Raw genomic sequence first — 25,369 nt, 5'->3', positions numbered from 1 at the left:
TGATGGCTTCCAGAAAAGGCGACATTTGATGTGGCCTTCGCAGGATCCTTATTTCATGCCGTAGAGCCCATGAGTGGCTAATTTCTTACCAGTCTTTCACGAGGTGTTTCTCTTGGGGGATCTTCTCTTGCTATTGCTGTTGTTTCTGCTCTGTATTAGAGCCATGTCCTGGGGCTGGATGGCCCAGTGGTAGACAATACTTGCTGCTCTTTCAGAGGACTAGAGTTTGCTCACAGTTTCCTGTAACTCTAGCTCCAGGGGGGCTGCAACAGTTCCCTCTGACCTCTGTGAACACACACACACACGCACGCGCTCGCGCACACACACACACACACACACACAGCCCTAAAGAAATATTAATCTTTTAAGAAGGAGCTGTTCCCTCTCCTATATGTCTTCAACTATGAGACTAGACTAGGCTATTTTAATACCATAAATAAATAAATAAATAATCCCTACAATGTCTTGAGCTGCGCTTAGCTAAGCCAGGCTGGGCAGGCTTAGAGTTGAGGCTGTACCAATGTAAAGTAAATGAAAGCAAGTAACTGATTGCCTATGTCTCCCCCAGTGCTTAGAAAGTGGAACCCATGAAATAGTTCAGTCTTCACTAGAAAACTTTAATGCCCAGAGTGTTTCTAAGTCTCTTCCCCTGAGAGGTATTTCTTCTGACCAGTTAAGTTCAAGGCAATATGCTTCTACTGAACATACTTGATGACCTTTGTCCTAGGTCATATGCTCCAGAGAACCCAAAGGAACACACTGCAACACTGTCCCTCAGTGGAAATATGTGACATTTAATATTATTTAAGCAGAAACAGGTTTCGAGAACCTGAACCCCAAAAGTGAGAAACACAGGCGACTTTCTCCTTCCTCTGAGATGTATGGCTTGCCACTTTTCCTTCTCCCTCCATGTCCCATCCGTCCTCCTCTGGGATGCGAACTGCCCCAGATTCATGTGACTTCTCATCTCTGCCCCCCCTTTTTGGTCTAATTTCAAATTCCTGGGGAAGTTTGACCTGGTGTAGACCAGATGTGCCTCTGGATAGTCAGTCCTGGCCAAGGATGACAAACGGGGCCACCCATTGGGCAAGGACTAAGCTCAGGCAGACATCCTACACTTACATTAGCAAGCACTCACTGCATTTTTAAAAACTTTACTGGCTTATAGAATTCAGCCTGCCAGACCATTCAGCCCCTACAGAGTATTTGCCACACCCGTGAACCCAAATTAAGGGGCCACATCTGTTCCCAGCTTTCCTACACACTTTCCTTTGGTTTCGAAGAATTTGAAAGAGAACACTGACCATGGCTTGTGGGAAAGTAGGTGATGTCATTTTGTCATCGATCTTCCTCGTGGTCACACAGAAGACAGAGTCCCCATTTCTAAAGAGAAAAGTTGTCAACTTCAGTCTGCTTTGGTTTGCTTTGCTTCATTCATCATGGCCTGAGATAAGATTTTATGTCGCTAAGACAACCAAAATGAATACACTGTGGGAGTTTCGAATGTTTTACACCAATGTAGTACAAGTGAGCCCTCAGGAAAGTCTGGTAAGCATAGTCTGCTCCTTCCCTAACTATTTCCAAAGGACTTGAGAGTGTTTGCAAAGACCAAAGACACAATCCAGTTGGTGCATAACATTGTGTGTGTAAATGCAAGGTGAGCAACTCTCCCTAGACTGGGACAGCATCAACAGCCAAAAGAATGACTCGTTCAAGTTAAGCTTTATGGGTAAGTGAGTTTACAGACAGTTCCATTTTCTGAGAAGTCTCACACACACCCCTCATATGGCATGCCTTTAAGCTTAGAGCCGAATTGATGATACAGATCCGGCTTCAGTGTGATACTTAGTGGGGCAATGGATGTGACGGCGGACCCACACACCAAGCTAGCCTCTGGGAAATCGATGCTGACACGTACTTCTACCAAAGATGGCAATGGTGTAGGCCAACGCAATCCAACCCTAGGAAAGGTAGCTTGATTTTCTCTGTCTAGGAAGCAGAACAGCTGAACGATGGATTGCAGCAAAATGGAGTCGCTCTATTGAGGTTTAGGAGGTCTGGCCGCATTGTAACAGTAAAACATGGGTTTAATATGGGGAAAAGTGATACACAAAATAAACTATGTTTTAGAAGCATGCTGAAACATGTTCTTTTTTTTGAGAAAATAGGGTGAGATTTTTTTTTTTTTTACCTCACAGTATTCATCTGAATCATTCTAGCTAGAACAGAGTTAAACTGGTCACAGTGGCACATGGCTGAGGCAGAGCAAGGAGGATCAACGAAAATTCAAAGTGTAAGCATAGCTAGTCTGGGCTGCAGAGACCCTACCTCAAAAATAAAATGGAAAAAAAAAAAACAGAGCAACAATGACACATAAAACCCCAACCCCAAGCTCAAAGAGTTAAGTGCAACTGCCAACCTATAAAGGAACGAGACAAATACCTTTCATATTTATTTGTCCTCAGGGCAGGGTAAGAAAAGAGTCTGTAGTTCATTAAAATGGAAGAAGTCTTGCAGGGTAAAAAACGCTAAGAGTGCAGGCTCCGTAAACATTTAAGCCTTCTCCACTTCACAAGGCGCCCAGAGCCAAACGGCATAGTGAAGAGGTTTCCAGCAGAAATGACCAAATTTGATGACCACATTTTCAAAGACCGGGTATAAAAAGGCAAACTTACAAGACTACCTATGAAGCCTAAACAATAAGAAGGAAACGGAATTGAAAGCAATGAAATTGCCTTATACATGTCTGATTAGAAATCATAATATCCAAATGGGGAAGAAGGAACCAGAAAGACAACCTGTATAGGGCAAGGATAATGATAATTCCTTCCTGGAAGGCCATGTCATGATGTTAGAGTGGTCCATAAAGTATGCATACACTTGCACTCTGAGAATTTTATTTTCAAAAATAAACCCTTAGGAAAGAGTCAAGCTTTGTATAAATATTTAAGTAGAGGAATCTTTGTAAATTGTAGCTTATTCATTTTAATATAAACTTTCCTCCAAAGTCCTCAGAATGAACATTAATTATCTTCATAACAGGGAAAGTATAACATAATAGAAACAGTTTTCGGGAGTGCCCACTTGTCTCATCCAGCATCTTGCCTTGGAACTATCTAGAAGGAGGAATGCATAACGTAAGAAAAAGGCCTCCCCTGAGTCTTCAGCACTTGTACTTTTTACTGTTCATGGGAGGGTGCCCTAGGGTGTTGGGTTTTCTTTGCTTCTGACACAGAACTCTGCACTAGCTTGCTGAGGACAGATGTTTGGTACCAGTGAGGAGCAATGGGAGACGAGGAAAAGAAAAGGCAGGCACGTCGAATAGCAATGGAGACACAGCCAGCAACTTTCACAAAACACAGATGTTTGGACAAGACTACACTCCTTCCTGGGGATTTATAGGCAGTTAACAGTTGCTAGGGGTGGGTGTGGGGGTGTCTGGGGGAACACAAAATAAGACAGGAAAGTAGAGTGACAGCTGATTGGCCAGGGGAAAGTGTTCAGTAGGAGAGGAGCAAGAGAAGGTAATGGGGGTAAATAGAATCAAAATACATCATACACATGCATGAAAATATCCTGATTAAGCTCATTATTACATAGAATTAAACTACTTTAATAAAACACACACACACACACACACACACACACACACACCAGTTTGGGGCTAAAATGGAAGCAAATGGCCCAGCTGCAATGACTCCCACGGGCCAGGATACTGATACTGTTCCTATGAAGACCTTGAATCACCTTGAATATAAAGGCCTTTGGTTCCCCCTGTGACTCAAAAAGGAGACTGCTATTCATTTGGTAGTTTACACATGAGATGGCTAAACAGACTAAAATTAGCACCTACACCAGATATGCCTTCATTAGCTGGGAAAACACCTGGTCGGAAAAGGGATAGGATTAATAAAATGCTCCCCTCGGCAGGTCAGCCTTGCAGAGACCCCTGTGGAATCCAGAAGTGTAGAAATGCAGGTTGAGTTTGTGATCTCAGGGTGTTGAGAGGGGTGAGGGGATACGGTGAGTCTTAGGGGAGGCAGGTAGGGTCTGGTTCAGCCTTCCCCTGCCCCCGTGGCTGGTTAATGTGCCTGTGCCACACAGTTCCTTACGTTTACCTACAGGATTGCCCAGCAGATTCGGAAGACTTCAGAGCCCAGCAGTGCTCAGCCTACAATGACGTGCAGTACCAGGGCCACTATTATGAATGGATTCCACTATACAATGACCCTGCTGCCCCATGCGCGCTCAAGTGTCATGCTCGGGGACAGAGCTTGGTGGTGGAGCTGGCACCCAAGGTGTTGGATGGAACTCGCTGCAATGCTGACTCACTGGATATGTGCATAAGTGGCATCTGCCAGGTAAGCCATACCTGCCACACACGGCCTGGGTTTGGGGACGGTCCATGTTCATTTTCAGTAATGAGGTCTGGATCATTTCAGTGTAAGTGTATTCCCTGGGAGAGAATGTACAATGCGGGCTTTAGGGAAATGATAGACTTCTCCCTCTGTTCTTCCGATCCCTGAGAAGGGTGTTCAAAATCCTGGATATCCGGCATTCCGATCATGTTTTCCTTATTGAATGCAGTATGGCTTTCTGCCTGTGCAGAATCAAAATGTATGACTCCTTAAATTCTCTGGGATCAGGAAATCTCCAACTTGGGCATACAAACAGCCCCTTCCCCCGCTGCCTGCCCACCAAAGAGTTTGAGATAGTGTAACCTGCCACTCCCGTCCAGAATTTCTGACTCTGTCCGTGGGAGTGAGGCCCAGTTCTTTGCGTTTCTCTTGAGTTCTCAGAGTTACCGAAGCTTTGCTGCGGGCTCCAGGACCACACTCTGAGATCACTGCTCTGAGCAGGCAGTGCTGACCTCTGGGATCAAAGTCGGTCCAGCAGGTGGGCCAGGAGATTTGAGGGAACTGAGAGCATTGGGACCGAGTCATCAATGCCAGTGGATGGCAATAGTTGAGAATTTAGGCAGGTTCCAGAACCAGTCTGAGGACTAAGGGGGCATCATAGACTTCCTTCCTCTTCCTTTGATCTCTGAAGGATCTCTCTCTCTCTCTCTCTCTCTCTCTCTCTCTCTCTCTCTCTCTCTCTGTGTGTGTGTGTGTGTGTGTGTGAGAGAGAGAGAGAGAGAGAGAGAGAGAGAGAGAGACAGAGAGAGAGACAAAGAGAGAAACAGAGAGAGAGAAAGAGACAGAGAGAGAGAGCATGTGTAGATATGTTAGCTCACATGAGAATAGGTGGAGGCTTAGAGGCTGACATCGGGCATCCTCTTCAATTTTCCTTCACATCTTTTAAGAGAGTCTCTCATTGAACATAGTTGGGCTGATCAGCAAGCCCTAGTGATCAGCCTATCTCCGCGTGCCCCCACCATCACCAGGGCTGGGATTATAGGTGTGTGTCACAAGGTCCTAGGAACTCTATCAAGTGAGCCATCTCCCCAGACCCAGAAGAACAAATTTTTAAAGGAAAATATAGAGTTAATACATGAAAGTATGAGGAAGGCTTGGAAATAGAGGAGGGGAGCAGTGGGAAGGGGTAGGACATGGTAACAGGAGATTGAAGATGATTGCAATGTGTGTGTGTGTGTGTGTGAAATGCATAATGAAACCCATTAATTCATACATTTAATAAATGCTAATATAAAACAGCAAATCTCTAGTGTTCCATCACTTCTAGATGGTTCTGGGCAGTAACAGTAACTATGACAATTAGCCCAGCTGCGTGAGAGAAAACACGATATCTATCTTTCCTTCCCCACCGCCTTTCATGTTTCTTCTTCCTCTTTCCTTTGCCTCCTTCTGTTTTCCAATCACCCACTTCCACTTTCAGGTTCCTTCCTCCCTCCCTCTTCCATTCCTCCCTCCATTGCTCTTTCCCTTCCTTCCTCCCTCCCTCTTTCCGTCCCTTGCCCCCTCCTTTATCCTCTTCCTCTTCTTCTTCCTTATAAATGTCATACTTGTGCTCTCTGCCCCCCTCAGTGGTTTATGATGGGCTGTCTTAAAATCCAGGAATCTTGCCAACTTTTCCAGGACCTTCCTACACAGTTTTCTGCTACCTGACTCCTCAGCTGCTTTAACATAATTTTTAAGGGGGGTACCTAGAAAAATTTAGTGTAAGACAGATAGTTTCCACACCCCTTCCTGCTCTTGTGCATGTTCATCCTTCCTACTCCTCAAATATCCCATGCAAATTATACAGATGTTACATCTGATGAGCCTGCATGGAGTTAATGTATCATTGCCCAGAGCAGGATTTATAGTCACCATTCCCTCCCTTTGTTTTTATTTCCACTTTAGGCAAAGTTTTGCCCTATAATTGTTACTGTTTTCAAAGTAACTGTGTAGCCCAGGTTAGCACCAAGCCTATGGTCCTTCTATCTCAGCCTCTGTAGTACTGGGAATTTAGGCTATAATGTACTCACTAGTATTATCTGAGTCATTCTACCAACATAAAATTTTGCGTGCTTTGTCTTTGCATTCCTATGTCCCCCCAACTGCTGGGAACCACCAGAAAATTTCCAAACACCTAGACACAACGGATTTACAAATAACACATAGGCAAGAATCTCACAACAAAGAAAAGTTATTTTGAATTCAGTGAACATAGAAATACAACGTGATAAAATGTGTGTGATACAATGAAAGCCACCCTCAGAGGGAAATTTCCAACCCCAAAGAAGGCTCCAAGACGGTGCATCTAGGCCTTAGGAAACTGGAAATGCAGCACAGTTCAATGTGAGTCAAGCAGAAGAAAATAACGAATGAAGATGAGAGAAAAAATTCCAATGAAAAAGAATTAGAAATGAAGAGATAAAGGTGGCTAAAGTTAGATTTTTAAAAACATCAGTAGCATTTTATAGCTATAAGACAGAAAGAAAATGGCATCAGAAGTGAGCATGAGATGCTACTCAGATCAGACCCAGTGGACATTAGAAGGACAATGAGGGAGTAAGAGTAGCCCTGTGCTCGCAGACTGGATCAAGAAATGACCTGCACCTGGAAAGGCCAGGTCTGCCAGACTCCGCACACTTAGACACAGACAACTGTAACATGAGGGCCAGCTTGTTGGGGTTTCTGTCCCGCCCGGTACTCCACAGCCGGCAAGCCCCAAAGAAAATCACACACAGGACTTCTTAAGATTATAAACTGATTGGCCCTTTGCTCAGGCTACTTATTAGCTCTTATAACACATATTACCCCATTATCCTTATCTACATTAGCCACATGGCTCAGTACCTTTTCTAGCTGGGCAGCTCACATGTTGCTTCTTCGGTGATCTGGGCAGGAGTGCCAGAGGGAGCTTCCTGCTTCCCAGAATACTCCTGTTCTAGTTGCATCACCTCTACTTCCTGTCTGGGTTTCCCGCCTATACTTCCTGCCTGGCCAATCAGCATTTATTTAAAATATGATTGACAGATTACAAACAATTCTCCCCCACCAGACAACTGGAATATGCCCTATAAAAATTAAGGAACTCAGACCAATGAGCACAAACTTTCCAAAAGAGTAAATCCTCTGCCTCAGGAGTTCTCTTCATGTTCAAACACATCAGGTAGAAATTATACCAAGTCTTCTTCTGCTCCTCCTCCTTCTCCTTCTTCTTTTTCTTCTCCCACAGTTTTCTTTTTAATTTCTTTTAGTTTTGAGATTATAATGTAATTACATCCGTTTCTCCTTCCTCTCTTTAAACCTTCCCATAAGTCACTCCTGGTTCTCTTTAAAATCACGGCCTCTTTTGTCATTAATTGCACACACACACACACACACACACACACACACACACACACACACACTTTCCTAGACACATAAACACAACCATCCCGGTTTGTATAATTACTTATATGTATGTTTTCAGGGCTGACCATCTCACCCTGGATCACCAGCTGGTGTGTTCTTTCCCGGGGAAGGCATTGTCTCCTGCCCTAGTACTCCTTAGCTGCCTGCAGTTCTTTTTGTACGGTTGAGGCTTCATGGGCTTCCTCCTGCCTGTGTTAGAATCTCTACTGTTATTGGCCTTGTTCAGCTCATGTTTGGGCAGTCATGGTGGTGAGACTTCACAGGTGTAGTGTCTAACATTGCTAAGAGCCACACTCTCACAGCAGACACCCCATTTTACACCAATTCCTAACGATTTCTTTCAGAAAGTAGCAGAGGGAGATCTTCTAAACTCTTTCTCTCATGAGCCCATATACAAATATCTCAACAAATATTAGTAAATCAAACCCGAAAATATACAGAAACATAGCCAGCTGATATTTATTCTGGGTGTACAAAGATCATTTAACATTCAAAAAGTCAATTAATATACTCTATCATATCCACAGACTAAAGAAGAGCCATAGTCGGGTGGTGGTGTTGGTGCACGCCTTTAATCCCAGCACATGGGAGGCAGAGGCAGGTGGATCTCTGTGAGTTCAAGACCAACCTAGACTATAAGAGCTAGTTCCAGGACAGCTAGGGCTGTTATGCAGAGAAGCCCTGTTTTGAAAAACAACAACAACAAAAAAGAAGAGTTATAATTATAGGAACAGATGCAGAAAAAAAAAGAATTTAACAAAATCCAGCACTCATTCAGGACAGAAAGGGTTTAAAAATAACCTTCAGAAAACTTCAAGGAGTATTTCCACTGCTTGATTATACACACACACACACACAGCGAGAGAGAGAGAGAGAGAGAGAGAGAGAGAGAGAGAGAGAGAGCGAGCACAACATAAGTTTTCAAGATAGGATTTCGTTGTGTAACATTGACAAGTCCTGAAATCCACTATATGGACCAGGCTGGCCTTAAACTCATGAAGATCCACTTGCTTCTACCTCCTGAATGCTGGGATTAAAGGTGTGTGCCACCACAGTTGGCTTAATATCATTCTTAACAGTAAGAAGTTAGACAGTTGCTTGCTAAGATCAGGAACAAGGCAAAGATATCCCCCAACCCCTCCTCTTTCTCGCCACTGCCTTTCAATAGACTGGGAATAAATGACAAGAAAAATATGCTGTTTGAGGAAAAGACCAAAATTATCTTTTTGTATACATGATTTGATTGCATATGTTGAGTAAAAAAAAATAAAGCCTCCTGGAACTAACAACTGATTACAGATAATACAGTGTATATAAACAGGTTAGCTGTACAAAAGTCAATGACTTCAAGGAAATACAACTCCACTTATATCAGCATCCCCTAAGGGAGTTGAGCAAAGTTGGAGGACCGGCATTCTACAGCCTCCAGTCTCCTTATAAAGCGACAGCAATCAAGGCAGTAAGAAACCAGCACAAGAAGAGACAAACGGGCCAGTGGGCTGTAGTAGAAAGCCTAGGAATAAGTCCATAGCCAGCCAAGTGATCACCCAGGAAGGAGCAATGAGAGAGGACAGCTGACAGATTGTGCTAGGAGAACCGGATATTGCCATCCCAGAACTCTAAACACAGATTGGCCTCCTTCACCAAACGTAACTCAACTATATCACAAATTCAAATGCAAAATGGAAAGTCTTCTTGAAGTTGACACCGCAGCATCTAGCCTCCCCTAACTGCCTGCCGACCTCTCTTTGTCCATTGCCTGCCCTGCTCTGTCTTACCTAACACTCCCTGTTGCCAAATCTTCCCATGCTCAACGCTTGCTGTTCCTTTCTTTTGCATTATAAGCCGTCCAGGATTTCCCTCTCTTGCAACCAGTCTGCCCTGGGGCTTGTCCACTGCTTAACCATACTCCTGACCAGTTCGTGGGATTATGTTTGTTTCCTTCCAACATTTTGTCAATGCCGTGCAACAAAATGAGCTTGTTATCAGTAAAGGTGATGTAGAGGGGTGTGGCTGAGCGCAGTGGGACAGCCCCTTCCTAATATGCAAGGCCCTGTGTTTGAGCATCAGTAATGAGGGAAGAATTCATCAGGGTTTCTTCACTCTGAATGCAGCGATATTAGACACTGAGGTGTTAGAAAGTTGAGAACGAGTTAGATATACAAAGAAAAGGCATGGGCGCATATGGCATGCAGAACCAGGAGGCAGCGTCAGGTGTGTGGAAGGGTATCTAATCTTCTACAGGGCTGAGAGGTAATGTGTGGTCGTGCGATAGTGATGGAAGTTGGGACTGCGTGTGCGAGTGAAAAGAAGCATGTTGTTAACGTTTCCCGAGACCTGTCGGAAGAGCCCCTGAGGAATTTTCCAAGAAATAGCTCAGATGGGCTCACTGGTAGAAAGGTTAGCTCCCTGGTAGCGTGCCCGGATATTTGGAGGGGGCAGGATCTGGGGAAAGAATGGGAGGTCAAGTTTGGACACATGAAGGCTGCAAAGTCCAACAGCGGGTAGCATGACTGGCGAAGAGGAGGGAACTTTAGGAAGGGACAGCAGATTGTTTAGGACTGAAAGTGTGAACGGATGTGGGGAGCAGAAGGGGGTCACTTGGTAAACTAGTGAGGCCATTGGGAAGACAGAAAACGTTGGGTGGGAACGAGATGGGAGGAGCTTGGTACACCTGTGAATAGATACGTTGGCTCAGATTTTGGATCTGGGCGGGGGGGTGATGTAACATGTGGGCCGGCTTGTTGGGGTTTCTGTCCCACCCAGTACCCCACAGCCGGCAAGTCCCAATGAAAAATCACACACAGGACTCCATAAGATTATAAACTGATTGACCCATTAGCTATGTAGTGTGAGGGGGCCGGCTTGTTGGGGTTTTCGTCCCGCCTGGTACCCCACAACCGGCATACCCTAAGGAAAATCACACACAAGACTCCATAAGGTTATAAACTGATTGGCCCATTAGGTCAGGCTACTTATTAGCTCTTATAACTTATGTTACCCCATTATTCTTATCTATGTTAGCACATGGCTCAGTACCTTTCTCTGCTGGGCAAGTTACATGCTGCCTCTTTGGTGATCTGCGCGGGAATGGCAGAGGAACCTCCCTGCTTCCCAGCATTCTCCTGTTCTCATTGCATCACCTCTACTTCCTGTCTTGTTTTCCCGCCTATACTGCCTGCCTGGCCAATCAGCGTTTTATTAAAATATGATTGACAGAATACAGACAATTCTCCCGCATCAGGGTGATGCTAAGGTCCTGATGTCTAACCTAATGCCCCTGGGTACTCAGTAAGGAGAGCAGAGGACTGGCCTTGTCACTGAAGGGGACAAGGGAAGTGCCCCTGATGCCAACTGGATGGGAGAGACTATGTGTCGTGTAAAGACCAGAAGCGAGAGAAGAAAGGCTGGGAGACTATTGCACAAGGAAGGTTAACAGTGCCTGTTATTTCAGGGGATTCGCAGGCTCGGGAGGTAGAGTGATGAGAGCTAGTTGGCGACCTCGGTTTGTGTAAAGCCTGTGACCTGGTGAGAAAAAGCATTGGTGCTTAGCAGACTTCATTAGTTTCCCGTGGGTACGACAACACATTGCTACAGACTTGATAGTTTCAAACAATAGAAATGTGTTTTCTCATATCCTGGAAGCCAGAAGTCTCAAATCAAAGCTTCAGCAGGATTTGTTCCTTCTAAAGAGAAAGCTCAGCCCATCCCTCTCGCTTCTGGCCTCTTGTGGTTGATAATCAGTCTCCATGCTCCTTCCTTGTGAATCCATTGTGGCAGCCTTGGCCTCTGTCCTCACCTAATCTTCTCATCTATCTCTATGTCTTCCTTTAAAATAAAAACAAAACAAAATCAGGACACCTGCTATTCTTCCCAGGATGATTTAATCCCAGGATTCTAAATTGAAGTTGCATAGACTTGCAGCTCACTTCCTGTAATGTATGATGTCATCTGCACAGAGCTGGCTGATGGCCATGTGGCCTCTCCCTTAGTGTCACCAAGATTTGGCCTTTTCATTGGGAAAAAAATGAGATACAGCCTTTCTTATATGCCCTTTTAAAAAATGTTCAATTCCAGAAACATTCTATGTGCCCAACAGGATAGCTGTAACCAAGGGGCCTTCAGTCAACCCAACTTCACGTTTCCTGGCCTCCTCTGGTCCTCACTGTTCAAAGCCCTTCCCTTTATTATCTAAATCCAGCATCCTTGTTTGCTCCGGTGACTCCCAGCTTTGGACGAGGTCTGCAGGATGCTAGCAGATTCCAGTTCTGGATTAGCCTGTTAATGAGCGTCTCCCATTATGCGTTTGTGAATCTATGCTGCAGGAAGGGGTAATGTCTGTTTTCATTTTCCAAGGTGAATGCAGGCCATCTGAACTGAAAGATGTAGAGATTTCCCTGTTGGATGCAGCATCTTTCCTTCCTCAGGGAAACACTCCCTTTTTGTCCAGTGTGGCGGATGTCAGCAGTTGTCAGGGAGAGAGAGTCAACTATGTGAGTCACTCTGCTGGCCTCGGGATCACTGAAGGGAGCCCTGATGAGTATCTGGCACAGACAACAATTTTTGCAAGTGTGTTTACAATTTTCTCATTTAAAGGAGCATGTCACAATGCTCTTGGGAGCAAGCTTGCATGAGCCTGAAAAAGCAGGCAGCAGGAGACAGTCACAGGCCTCGCCATGGGTCCCGCTGAATGCTCTATTGCTTGCCAGGCCAGCTCTGCGGATCAAATTTGATTGTTTCTTCCTCCTCCTCTTCCTTCTCCTCCTCTTCTTGGGGTGTGTGTGTGTGTGTGTGTGTGTGTGTGTGTGTTTGTGCATGCGTGCACAAGTGCCCTTCGATGCCAGAAGAGGGCATCGAACCTTCTGGAACCAGTGTCGCAGGTGTTTGTGAACCACTTGACAAGGGTGCTGGCAACCAAACTTGGGTCCTCCGCAAAAACAACGCATGCTCTTAACTGCTGAGATGCTTCTTCAGCACCATGTTTGATTTCTTATTTTTGTTTATCAAATTTCTTGGCAGCTAATTAGATGAAATCCCTTAGAGTTTGTGATAAAATAATTTATGAGGGGATGGACAGATGGATCAGTAGTTAAATTCACTGACTGCTCTTCTAGACAATCTGGGTTTGAGTCCAGATGGTCATGGTGGCTGACAATTGTCTGTAACTCCAGTGCCAGGGGATTTGATACCCTCCTCTAACCTCCTCAGACACTGTACCCATGTAGGAAGTACACAGACGCACATGCAAAGCACACACCCACACAAAATAATAACTCTTAAAGTAAGAAATAATTTGTTATAAAAATTTACGATCGAATTTATGAAAAGAATAACAAGTAACCCTGGGTGTTTTCTGGGGATTGGACATTATCCAAGCACCTGACTCACAAGCTCACTAGTGACAAGACATTTTGTTTATAAGGAAAATGAGTGTCCAGAGGGAAGTAAACCCCCAGAGTGTCTCCTCTGTCTGTGCTATAACAAAGTACTCCAGAGTGGATGTGATAAACACCACAAATGTGCTTCTCACAGCTCCGAAGGCCGCATGTTCCAGATCTCAGCACCGGAACCGCTACTGTTTAACGGGAGCCCGCTTCCTTTTATTCAGATAGCTGGGCCCTCACTTATAAGAGACAAGAGAGGTCTCCGAGGTCTGTTTTCCAAGGGTAGTAACTAATCCATTCTAGTGGGTTCTACTTGCATGCTCCAGCCTCCTCCTAGGGGCCCCACCCCAAACACTATCACCTTGGGGATCAAGACTTCAAAACATTTAGAATTTTAAACAGATACAAGCACTCAGATGAGCCTGCCCTGGAGTGTGGTAGATAGACCCGGCGACACTCCCCTTTCCCAGCAGGTATCAATTGCACACAGCCTCTTGGGTAGGGGTGGAGCTTTGCATTCACTTCTTCTTCGTGCTGGGATTTTGTCTGGCTTGAACCTGCGCAGGACTTGTGCATGCTGCCACAGTCTCCGTAACGTCTATGTTCATCGGTCCTGTTTGTGTCTGGGTGAGGCTGTTTCCCTGGGGCCATCCAGCATCCCCGGTCTTACAATCTTTCTTCCTCCTCTTCTGCACAGATCCCTGTGCCTTGAGGGGAGGGGTTTGATGAAGACTCCATTTAGGACTGGGTGTTCCAAAGTCTCTCACTCTCTGCACATTGTCCAGTTATGGATCTCTGTTCATTTCCATGCAAGAAGAGGCTCCTCGGATGAGGGTTGAGTGAGACACTGATCTACCCGGTGACAGGTGGAGCCATCTGTCATTAGCAGTCATTTTATGTTCTCTTAGCAGAATAATAGTATTGGGTTTTCCCCTAGGGCCATGACCTATCTGGTTTCAGGTTCTTGGCCATTTAGCAGCTTCAGATATGGGTTCCATCACATGGGGCAGATTTTAAATTTGCTCTGAAAACCTGGGTGATTACTTCCATGACATTTGGGCAACAATTGCTCCAGCATATCTTGTAGGCAGGTTGCTGCTGCAGGTCCCATGGTTTGTAGCTGTGTGACAGCGATGCTTGCTTTTCTTCCCCAACAGTATATACAGAATACCTTCCAGGACCATGGTCACTAGTCTGTCGGGATAAAGCGTCCAGTTAGGCACCAGCTCAAGTTCAAATTTTCTCTAAAGTAATACCCAATTTTCAGAGGTATCAGACAAAAAGTTCATTCAAAAATTTGTTTGGCTCTTGAAGAATTAAATTTGATTTATCTGGAAAAATCCACATTTTGCTTCTTTTGGATTAATGACACTGACTCAAGCTCCATATGCCTGAACTTTGCAACGGTCTTTGCTGAGTTTCTGTTTATAGATGACTATGGCTTCCAAGAACCACTGCTCATATTTTTAAATCTGTGTTTATGTTATCCTATGTCCTGCAACTTTAAACTTCCTCATTAACTACCCTACGAGATAAGAATCTTGTCTTATTGATTTATACTTTTATGCTTGACATTATAGTAAAGGATAATGTAACTGATGCTAACGTGCTTGATGGGTTTATCAGTTAGTAGTTTATGAATCACTGTAATTAGGTATCTTGGCATTAGGAGATGTCACAGAAGTTGAGAACACTTCAGATAATATTGTAGGAGTTGCTTGTTGTGCTCTGTGGAGGATCTAGAGAGCCAGGGTTCGGCCGGCCTCAGTGTCAAGGGCTCTGGCTTGCACTTGATGAATCACAGGCGATCAGACCTTTTCAAATATCATTTTTCTGTGATGTTTTCACATGCTTTGTTTGGCTGTGAGATCTGGATGGATTTTAACTCTTAAAAAAAATCAGGAAGCAAATACAAGTGCTCGGGAGGGATTCGATTGCCTAAGATTTTGCAAGGCCCCAAACACTCTTCAAAATAAGCCCATCCTCACTTTTCAGCACACGCCCATCCTGGATGAGCAGGGAGAGGGTGGCTCTCATCCTCACGAAACGCATAAGCGCTCGGGGACAGCGACATGTGCGGACAGAGCTTGGCCCAGGAAGACGGTGTCTATAACTTCATGGCGGAATTATTTCCCATGGGGAAAGTTTCACGAACGCAGTTACTCACTGGTCCGATCCCAACCATGCAAGTATGTTTCCAGAATCCATCACCCTTAAGCGGTTCCACATGTGCCTGTAAATATCCACATACAGTCCTCTGGAACAGGGATCCTCGCTGTCTTTCTGCCGAGAGCAGAGGTGCGTGAAGGTGTGGCACACTGTTGGGAATCTGCTCAGGTCAGCCGTTCTAAACCTATGAATCTTGACTCCTCTGGAAGGCTCACATATCAGATATCCGCATATCAGATTTTTACATCACAATTCGTAGCAGTAGCAAAACTACAGTTAGGGAGTAGCAACAAAATAATTTTATGGTCGGGGATCACCACAACATGAGGAACCGTATTAAAAGGCCGCAGCAATGCCAGGCAGTGGTGGCGCATGCCTTTAATCCCAGCACTCGGGAGGCAGAGGCAGGTGGATCTCTGTGAGTTCGAGGCCAGCCTAGTCTACAAGAACTAGTTAAAGGACAGGCTCCAAAGCTACAGAGAAACCCTGTCTAAAAAAAGGGGGGGGGGTCGCAGCTTTAAGAAGGTTGCAGGTTGCGAACCACTGGCTTAAAGGATCGGGGTTTAAAACAGTTGCTGGCACCGTGTGCTCTCTGTGCGTGGGGACAAGCCATTCAGCTTCAGCCATGGGCTGACAGACTCCTTATTTGTAAGATGACGATAAAAGATCCCATTGATGAAAGGTTCTAAGATCGATGTAAGGAAGGAGAGAAAAGATCAGGGGCTACATTTGTGGCACAGTGCCAGACTGTGGGGTAAACATCCAGTCAAAACCAGCTCACTCTTCCAGGGCTGGTGGGTGAAGCTCTGCCCTGTAAGCCCAAGAGCCTGAGTCTGGATCCTTCGAACTTACATACAGCTGGATCTGGCACCTTGGATTTAGAAGCTCGGCCCTGGGGTGGCAGGAGTAGGAGGATTCCTGGAAGTTCGTGGGCCAGGTAAGGAAGGCAAGGACCAACACCCAGGATTCTCTTCTGAATGTCACATGTGTCTCCTGATATGTGTGCTTCCAGACTCATATGTTAACATGCATGCAACATACAAATTAAAAAAATATATCAGCTTTTCTCAATACATTCTTTAAAGTGATCTTATCGGGATGGAAGGGATGCAAAAGCTATTGAATCCAGCAGCTAGTTTAATCCATTTGCTAGTTTAATGCCCACCGCAGCTTTCCCACCAAGGAGCCCAGCTTGGAGACGTTCTCCCGTTTGCGTAAAGAATGCTGAAGGCGGTAGCTTTCGCTGGTGGTGATCGCACAGAGCAAGTGTAGACCCTTCCCTCCCGACATTCTGGGGCGAGGCTGCAAACATCCCAGAGCACAGCGAGTCCCCCATTTCCCTGGAACGTCTCCTGCCTTGCTCTGAAACCTTCGTTCCCTCTCGCCTTCCCTTCAACACCAACATTTCGGAGACACTCGCCTATAGATGTGGTTTGAACGCCATCCAGTTCGTCTTTTCTCTTCAGCACCTGGAGTATAGAGTGATTTGACAGCTCTGCCAAGTGCAGCCCACAGGCTCCCGGAGTCCAAGGGGACAACAGAGAGGCAGTCAGAATGACCGTATGTCAGAACTCCGTAGACTGGTCCATCGGTGTACTGCTCTGAGCAAGTGTGTGTGTGTGTGTGTGTGTGTGTGTGTGTGTGTGTGTGTGACCTTTAACCCTTGCCAGAGTGTCTGTGAAACACATTGGCATCTTTAGCTCTGCCTCGCTGTGGAGGAAAATCATTCTCTGAGAGTCTAAACTGCCCAGCATCCTGTATTTTGAAAGATGCGGTGGGTGAGTCAGGATGCGTCATGGCCGTCTGTCTCCAAAGTCCCCCCACTTCAATGCTAGTTGGGTGGCTGTGGGAAGTAGAGATAAACTATTAGACTGGCTAATATCGCTGGGCCATCTTTATGCACAAGTCCTATTTGTGAAATCGAAAAGAAACACAGCCCTTCTCCTGGAAGGAGGATCTCAAACTAACACACACCACAGGCATAGTAACGCAGCAAACTGGAAGATAGCGGTGAAGCGTGTTTCAGAACACAAATCCTAGATTTTCTCCTCGAGAGCATTTGTAGACAGATGGATATTGTTATATGGAGGTGGCAGCCTAGGGGTAAGAGCAGCTCATGGTAAAGAATTGTAGACAGAACGGTACAGATGAAGGATGTATCTAGACTTCTCTGTGTTGAAGCAGATCTAGAGAGAAACTGTGGGCCCGAGGCATAGACATCGCGTGCAAGAAACGAGAATCAGGCAAAAGTAGGGTTGGAGAGAAAGGGGGGGGGGAGTAGAAAGGGGAGCTGGGGATGTGGCTCGGTTGGTCCAGTGCTTGCCCAGCACCGCAACTGGGTCCTCAGCACTGCGGGAACCAGATGTGCTGAAGCAAGCCCGACTCTCAGCACATGGAAGGTGGAAGCTGAGGGACCAGACACTCAGTGTCATCCTCAGCTCCACTTGAACAAGTTCAAGGCTGTCTGGGCTACAAGAGAGCCCATCTCAAGGGAAGGCGAGAGGGTGGGAGAGAAAGGGGGGAAGGAAAGATCTTATGCAGGTATCTGAAATACAATTAAAGGAGAGTGAGGTGCAGAGAGACAGTTGCAACCATGTAATTCTAGGGGAACTGTGGAATCCTGGGGAAAGGAGGGAAGGGAGGGGGAGCTGTGGTTCTTATGTAAAATAAATAGAAATTTGAAAATTAAAAAAAAAAGAATGACATAGATGATCGCAGACTCTAAGACATCCCACCAGTGACATTTACAAAGCAGTGTGCTCAGAAAGACAGCCAGCCTATAAGCTGAACAGGACAACGTCCTAAGTGAGATGCCTTACCCCCTCTTTCCCACACAGACGGTGGGCTGCGACAGACAGCTGGGAAGTACCGCCAAGGAAGACAACTGTGGCGTCTGTGCGGGGGATGGCTCCACCTGCAGGCTGGTGCGGGGTCAGGCCAAGATGCACCTGGCTCCCGACAAAAGTAAGTTTTGTGACCCAGTGCAGAACAGGCTGTGTTTCCATTCCTACCAGAGAGCGTGTTCCTAACGTTGAACTTGTCTGGGTGAAATTAACTTTGGCCGCTTTTCAGAGAGTCAGATTTCTTTCTTTATAAAAAAATCATTGTTAGTTTTCAAGTTTCTTTTTTGAAAGAGTGTGTAAAAGCCGCTTCTACCAACTCTTTAAAGGTCCCCCCCCTTTTTTGAGCTTTTGTCATTACAAAATCTTGCAATTTTAAAAACATTTGGTAGTTAGTTATTAAATAGCCTAAAGTATTTTTGAAGCAAACTAAGGTCATAATTTCACCTTACTTGTCTTCTTTTGTTTGCTAACAAGACAGAAAGTGATGTAATATTTATTTTATTTTTCATTTTTGGTTATCTGTTGAAGCCATCCATCTGCCTTACCATTTCATAGTTTTTTATTGTTGTAAACTTTGTGTATCAGGAATGCTAAAGTTTAATCTGTCACACTTATTTCAAATGTGGCTTTCAGTTTGTTATTTTGGTTTTATTTCTGCTTGTCTTGTAGAAGCAATGCTTTTGAGGCTGTATTTATTTGGATGTTTTGTCTTCTCAATTCAGGCGACTCTCCTTAATTTCAGGGGTCAACTGTGTATGTACTAATGGTCAGCTAGTAAATACTTTAAGCTTTGCGGGACCTAACACCTCTGTCCTAGCCACTCAAAGCCATTGTCCTATAGAAGTACACAAACACACAAACAAATGTAGCTATGTTCCATGGAAACTTAATTTCAAATAAATAAGCTCCAGGTTGAAGCCATCCCTCAGGAGCTTGTTCTGACTCTGACGAAGAGAGAATATCCATGCAAGTTTCCAGTCAATATTTCTATGTTTTTTTCTACCTTTCTATTTCATAAATAGTTATTTATATTTTATGCACATGTATGCTTGAGTATGTACATGTAACACATGTGTGCCAGAGTCATAGAAGCCAGGGCAAGCATGAGATCCTTTGGAACTAGGGTTGTAAACACTTGTGAGCTGTCAGGTGGACACTGGGAACTGAGCACAGCCTGGCTCCCAGGGCTGCCCTGAGCTGTTTCTCCGCCCAGCTTTTCTTATTGCTTTCTGTCTTTAAATCGCCTATCCATTTTTTCTGTCTGGTTGTTGTGTAAAGTTAGGATTTTATTTATCCCTCAGTCAATGATACCATTATAGGAATGGAGGAGAGGTGGAGGAGACTGGACAAAAGAAGGGGGAAGAGGAAGTAGGGAGAACAGGAAGCATGGAGAATAGGTGGACAAAATCTTCCTGATTTATTTATTTATTTATATGAAATATAAACTCCATGTGTGATATGGACACTAGAAAAAAACGCTGCTATTTTGTTTGTGTTTTTGTGTTGTTTGTTTTGGTTTTTTTTTTGAGACAGGGTCTTGCCATGCATCTAGGCTGACCCTTTTGAAACCTTCTGGGTGCTAAAATTCTAGGCAGACTCCATCACACCAAAGAAGCTGGGATTTATTGAGGTCCTGCTCATCTGCCACTCAAGGCTGAATGCACGTGGAGAAGCGGAATAGACAGAGTGGTGTTCAGGGGCCAACCACAAAGCCTGTCACCGGTGTAGTTGATATCTTGGGTCAGATGGAGTCATCAAAACAATTTAGACAGTGGAGTGACTTGGGAGAACTCACATATCACCCCCCAAGGACAGCCTGGAAGCGGGAGTTCAAATAGGAAATGCCTTTTAAGTCACCCTCGGGCCTTGGTCTGAGGGAGTGTGGCCCGAGATGGGGAGGATGAGGTATTCGTAAAGATACTGAGCAGGAGGAATTTCAAGATCAGAGTTTGCGGTTCTTTTGAGTAAAGACTACAGGAAGAGACACAGGACAAAGCAACATTTTCAGCTTGGGCAGCTTGTTACGCTCATTTGTTCTTCTTCTGAGATCAGGCATTCACAAGAAAGAGTCATTCATCTAGGGCAACATCCCATCTCCCCGGATTTTTCCTTCTCTCAAGAATCTTGGCTCTCTGGATAGTCAACCCCTTATAAGCCTCTGTTGTTTTCCTATAGCTGTTGAGTGTGTGTTGTTTGTGGCCGGAGGCTGGTTAGAAACATACTACCCCATCATGGCTGATGGGAAGATGCCCTTACAAGTGGGACTCAGTCCTGAATGTGGTTGGGTCCACCCAAAGAGAGCATGTAGAACATGGGAAAGCCACGAATTGCCCACGAGGAACTCCAACATTTAATCAGAGAAGAGGAGTGGGTTGGAGAACACAGAACGTAGAAAGAACAGAGTCACAGAAGCCAAAGGAACCGGTCACATCTCAAGAAAGTAAAACACTCTTGTAGAGATGGCTGGAGTCCAGGACTGCCCCTTCCCCATTTCTGGCAGTTTGAGGATGGTCTGTAGTATCCACAAGAGCAGCGTTTGTGAATCTCAGACACACGAGCTTGACCACAGCGAGCTGATGAGGGAAGAGAAGATGAGAGCGGTACAGGGGTTTCCCAAGGGGAAGGAGGGGATAAATCCAGGGCCCAATTGGAGAGCACGGTGGAAAATGACTCGTGTCCCATCCTCTCGGCTCTGATTGGCTCCTCACTAGGTAGAAGAGTTGGTCACTAAGAATAAGGGCAGGGAGATGTGGTCACTAGTGGGAAAGGAGATGGAACTCGCCAATGATAGTACGAAGAGAAAGGGATCATGGTGAGGGTCAGGTAAGCTTGGAAGCTGAATTCATGGAGGTTCCATTCTATGGACCTCATGAAACAAGTGACTGAGAGCTTCATCATTCTCTTCCTTGTGCCCTTGTGACAGGGTCTCTCACTGAACCTGGAGCTGGCCATTTTGTCACTAGACTGGCTGGCCAGCAAGTTCGGAGAGCTTCCTGCCCACTTGGGATGCTGCTAGTTAAGAATCCCAAACATGTCCAGTGGTTTTGTTCAATTTCTGTACAGAAAGGAGAGCCAGGGTGCTCAGGCAGACCCTTTGCCAGAAGGAATGAGCGCTATGGTGAGCGCTGGCCATGTGGTGAGATCTGGCATCTCATTCACTTGGAAACCCATGTGTCAAGACTAAGGCTAAAGGTGGCGTGCTTGCATGAAAGCATGGTGCTTCCTCTTCTTGATTCCTTCTCTTGGTGGCCCCATCCTGTCTGCCGTGGCTCTGAAACTGGCCAGCTGAAGCCAGTTTGGCTGGGAGTTCCCTAGGCCATATGGAAGCACTTCCCTTAATCACACTCTGTGCGAAAGAAATGTGGGAAATGAAGCCACGGCTCCCCTGAGCGTGCATCCCTGAGGCCTACAAGGTCCATGCAGCCTCGAAGCCCACGTCTTGCCAAGCAATCACTCCTGCCTTCCCCGGGACTCTCCTTGAGTCAAGACATGGCCAGGAGAAGCTGTTGGCACAGCCTCGCGCTGGATAAAGCGCAGATAAAGCGCAGAAGGCTGCATGCAGGATATCAGTTCCATGGCGCAGCGAGGCAGACCCAAGGTGTAAGAGCCTGGAGCCAAAGCCTTAGCTATGAGAAAAATCAGAAACGAATCCAGATACAGCACACCAATTTCCTGTCCGGAGTCAGGCGGGGACTGAACTAACAACGAGCATAAATAGATTTACATGTTGGAAAAGAAGCTGGAGGCCACTCAAATTCCAAGGGAGAAAACTCTGGTGGTCTTCAGTATAAAACAGTAATTAAGTAAAAATGGTTTAAATTATGAGGTTGGAGAGATGGCCCAGTGGCCATTAAGAACACTTGCTGTTCTTGCAGAGGAATTGAGCTTGGTTCCCAGCGCCCGCATCTGGAAGCTCACAACTGTTTGCCGCTCCAGATCCAGGGAATCCAAAGCCCTTGTTTGGCCTCTGAGGTAGACACAGACACACACACAGACACACACACACACACACCACACACACACACACTACACACACACACACACACACAATTATACAAAACCAACCTTAAAAATCTAAATGAATGATATTTTAATTGACTAAAAATTCTATACATGTACAAAGTAATTTTTGGTTTTTGTTTATTTATTGTTAAATAATGAGTTATTTTTAAATTTAAAAAGTAGTTTATGTATATGGGGTGTTTTGACTGCATGCACATCTGGGCATAACATACATGCAGTTCACACAGAGGTCAGAAAAGGACGTCAGATCCTTTAGAACTGGAATTAGAGATGAATGTGCACTGCCATGTGGGTGCTAGGAATCTCACCGGGCCCTCAGGAAGAGCAGTCAGTGCTCTTAACCACTGAGACATCTCACCAGTTCCCAGTTTGATGTTTTGAGGTGTGTATATAATGTGGACTAAGTCAAGGTAATTCACATCAGAACCGCAATAGAGAAGCTAGCACAGACACCTGAGTATGGACACATACTTGGGGACATCCATGTTTGTCCCTTACTTCAGTCTCATCCACATTAGGGCACGCTGAGGTGAGTAAAGAAGCCTAGCTCATCTGCTCTGTGCTTGTCATTCATTTTGCCAAGTGGTAGCTAAATTTATTGTACGGTGACATCTAAGGCCAGGCTGGGATGCTAGTTCCTCACTCAAGTTTGGGCACTGGTGATGATAACCAGGCCCTCAGCATCCTGATGCTCCCACTCCAGACTGGGTGGACCACGAGGCTGTCTCACAGTGTAATGTGTATGACTTTTCCTCACCACACACTGCTCATGGCTACTTTGATTGGCACTTCCAGAGGTAACCTGCAGATTTAACACAATCCAATGCTAGGAAGGCTGAATCTGAGATTAGGGGTTTGCTAACAGATAACAGACTGATTTTTCTTCTTTTTCCTCCTCCTCCTACTCCTCTTCTTCCTCCTCCTCAGCGTTCTGTCTCCCTGTTCATCTTCCTGGGACACTGGATCTTTGGATGGTGAAGGAAGAGTCAAACAAAAGTTGTTGTTACTTTATAAAAATTATTTTTGTGTGTGTGGGGGGGGATGCTTTGCCTGCCTGCATGTCTGTGTGCACCACGTGTGCCTAGTGCCTGGTTGGGGAGTCAGAAGAGGATGTTGGATCTCCTGGAACTAAAACTGTGGGTGATTGTGAGCCACCATGTGAGTGCAGTAACTCTAAGCAAGCTCTGTGCAAAAGCAACAGTGTTCTTTAGGACTGAACCGTCTCTCCAACCCCCCTGCCGTCCCACCCCCGGGATTGCCATTTTTAATGGCATGACCCCTATCATTCATAGAACCTACCCGTGGCACAAAGCGAATTCCAAGTTAGTTCTCATGTTTCTGCAAAGCTCCAAGCTTCCCATGGAGAGAGAGAAAGGTGGCAAGTGGACCTTGCTGAGAAGGATTATCATAGGTTATGTGTCCACGGCAAAGCAGGTAGACCACAAACTTCACACGTGTTTGTGAAATACTATTGCACTTCTGGTAAGATGCACAGCCCTTCCCAAAGCTTGTGTCATCTGACCTCTGACCTCCATAATGTCCTGTGCTGCCATTTGCCTCTCGCATCTTAAGGTACAACCACACTGGGTTTCTGGAAGACTCTAGAATGCCAAGGGGCTTTTCTACCTTGGTGCGTTCTCTCTTGCATTGGCCCACTCATGTCCTGGAATATGCTTCTTCGGTTACTTAGCATGGCTATCTGGTTCTCACTCTTTGGGTCGGGCCACGTCTCAGACAGGCATTCAGACAATCTGCCTGAAGTCAACCCTTCTCTTTTGTTTAGTTCCGGCTTAGCCTTTTGCTGCATAAAGTCCTTCCTTTCCTCTGTGTTTAACTTGCCCCTCCCACTGGCGAGGCTTTACGAGAGTCAGCATCACGCGTGTCATGATGTCCAGTTTATTCCTAGTGCTGGGCCAGTATCAAGCACACCCTCAGAGCTCAATTAACATGGAACTAATGAGTGTCTACACTGAGCCAGGCGTGGTTCTGCTTCCTGCTATGATTTCAGTGGTGCTGGATGGTGTTGTGCAATAGGCTTTGCCTAGATGCCAAAGAGCGTTGTAATAACCCCAGCTTGGCTGCCAACAAAGTCGCGAGCACAGGCAAGTTGCTTCACTGACTGGGGCCTTGGCTCTTTCATCTACAGCATTAGCACAGGGGAGTTCTGAGACTTTTTCTAGGGCTGGAATTCTTAAAAATATAACTATAGCTTATTCCTTGTCTTTAAAATTAGACTTTGGGATTGAATAGGGGTTGGAGAAATGAGACTTAACATGTAATATGAAATAGTTTTCCAACATTTTAATGAAAAGGTTTCATAGAGATGGCTTAAAGAGTCTGGGACATTTCTATGCCCCACCGAAGTGAGTTGGTGTGAAGTTGCTTTTTGGTCCTGAAATCTCCTTGGTAACGTTTGTACTTGTGTGGTTCACTGTCAATATCTGTAAGCGAGGGCTTTTCTTAGTATACGAACTCCCTTCTCGGTGTGTGAGTACCTTCCCTCAGTCCCCTTCATACACCTACTCCAACCCCTGGGATCTGGTGCATTCTCAGAGAGAGAATGTTGTCTTGACCTCGACGGACCACCAACTCCGTAGCAGCAATTCTCAAGGGCTCTGAATAAAGCAGAAACCCCACAGCTCCCAGTGCCCTCCCAGGAGTCATGACATCCACCACAGAGATGAAAGCTGGGTCTAATCAGTAGTAATAGTTGTCAGGGTGTTGCTCCTCCTGCTGCTGCTGCTGCTGCTGCTGCTGCTGCTGCTGCTGCTGCTGCTGCTGGTGGTGGTTACATGTCTATTTTGTGCCAGGCACGATTCTTTTTTCCTGAATGTTCTGATCTCCTGCTATCAGGCACCTACCACCATGCCTCTCCATCTGACAAATGGAGAGATTATCTCAAGGGAATGAAGTGCCTCGCTTTAGGATTCATGACCCCTGAGTAGCTAGAATGCTGTGGCTTCAGGTCTGTGTGCTTAGACGCTCTCCCAGACTATCCTGAGAAGACAGCCGAATGAGCCTGAGGTGAAACGTACCCAAGGTTTAGAGTGATGGGACTAGAACGGAAATGGAGATCTAGATACTCATAGAGATGAGTATGGCTGACTCCACCTACCCACCCCTGTTCCTCCTTGGTGGAGGCCAC

General features: G+C 45.6%; 1 protein-coding gene across 3 annotated transcripts in view; it reads left to right on the top strand.

Moving 5' to 3' along the window:
- Adamtsl3 (ADAMTS like 3) overlaps nt 1-25,369 on the top strand; it is a 251,825-nt gene that overhangs the window by 101,715 nt on the left and 124,741 nt on the right. For all 3 annotated transcript variants that reach the window (XR_015736267.1, XM_087901260.1, XM_087901261.1), the window contains exons 6-7: nt 4,125-4,361; nt 18,196-18,322. Coding sequence is in view for 2 of the 3 variants with exons in the window: in XM_087901260.1 (XP_087757386.1) it covers nt 4,125-4,361; nt 18,196-18,322 (364 nt within the window). In the remaining variant the exon portion in view is untranslated. The remainder of the gene's footprint in view (nt 1-4,124; nt 4,362-18,195; nt 18,323-25,369) is intronic.

Source organism: Myodes glareolus, chromosome 24, assembly GCF_982192425.1.
Source record: "Myodes glareolus chromosome 24, mMyoGla1.1, whole genome shotgun sequence".
NCBI classification, from domain to species: Eukaryota; Metazoa; Chordata; class Mammalia; order Rodentia; family Cricetidae; genus Myodes; species Myodes glareolus.
This window is presented reverse-complemented; position numbering and strand designations above follow the sequence as displayed.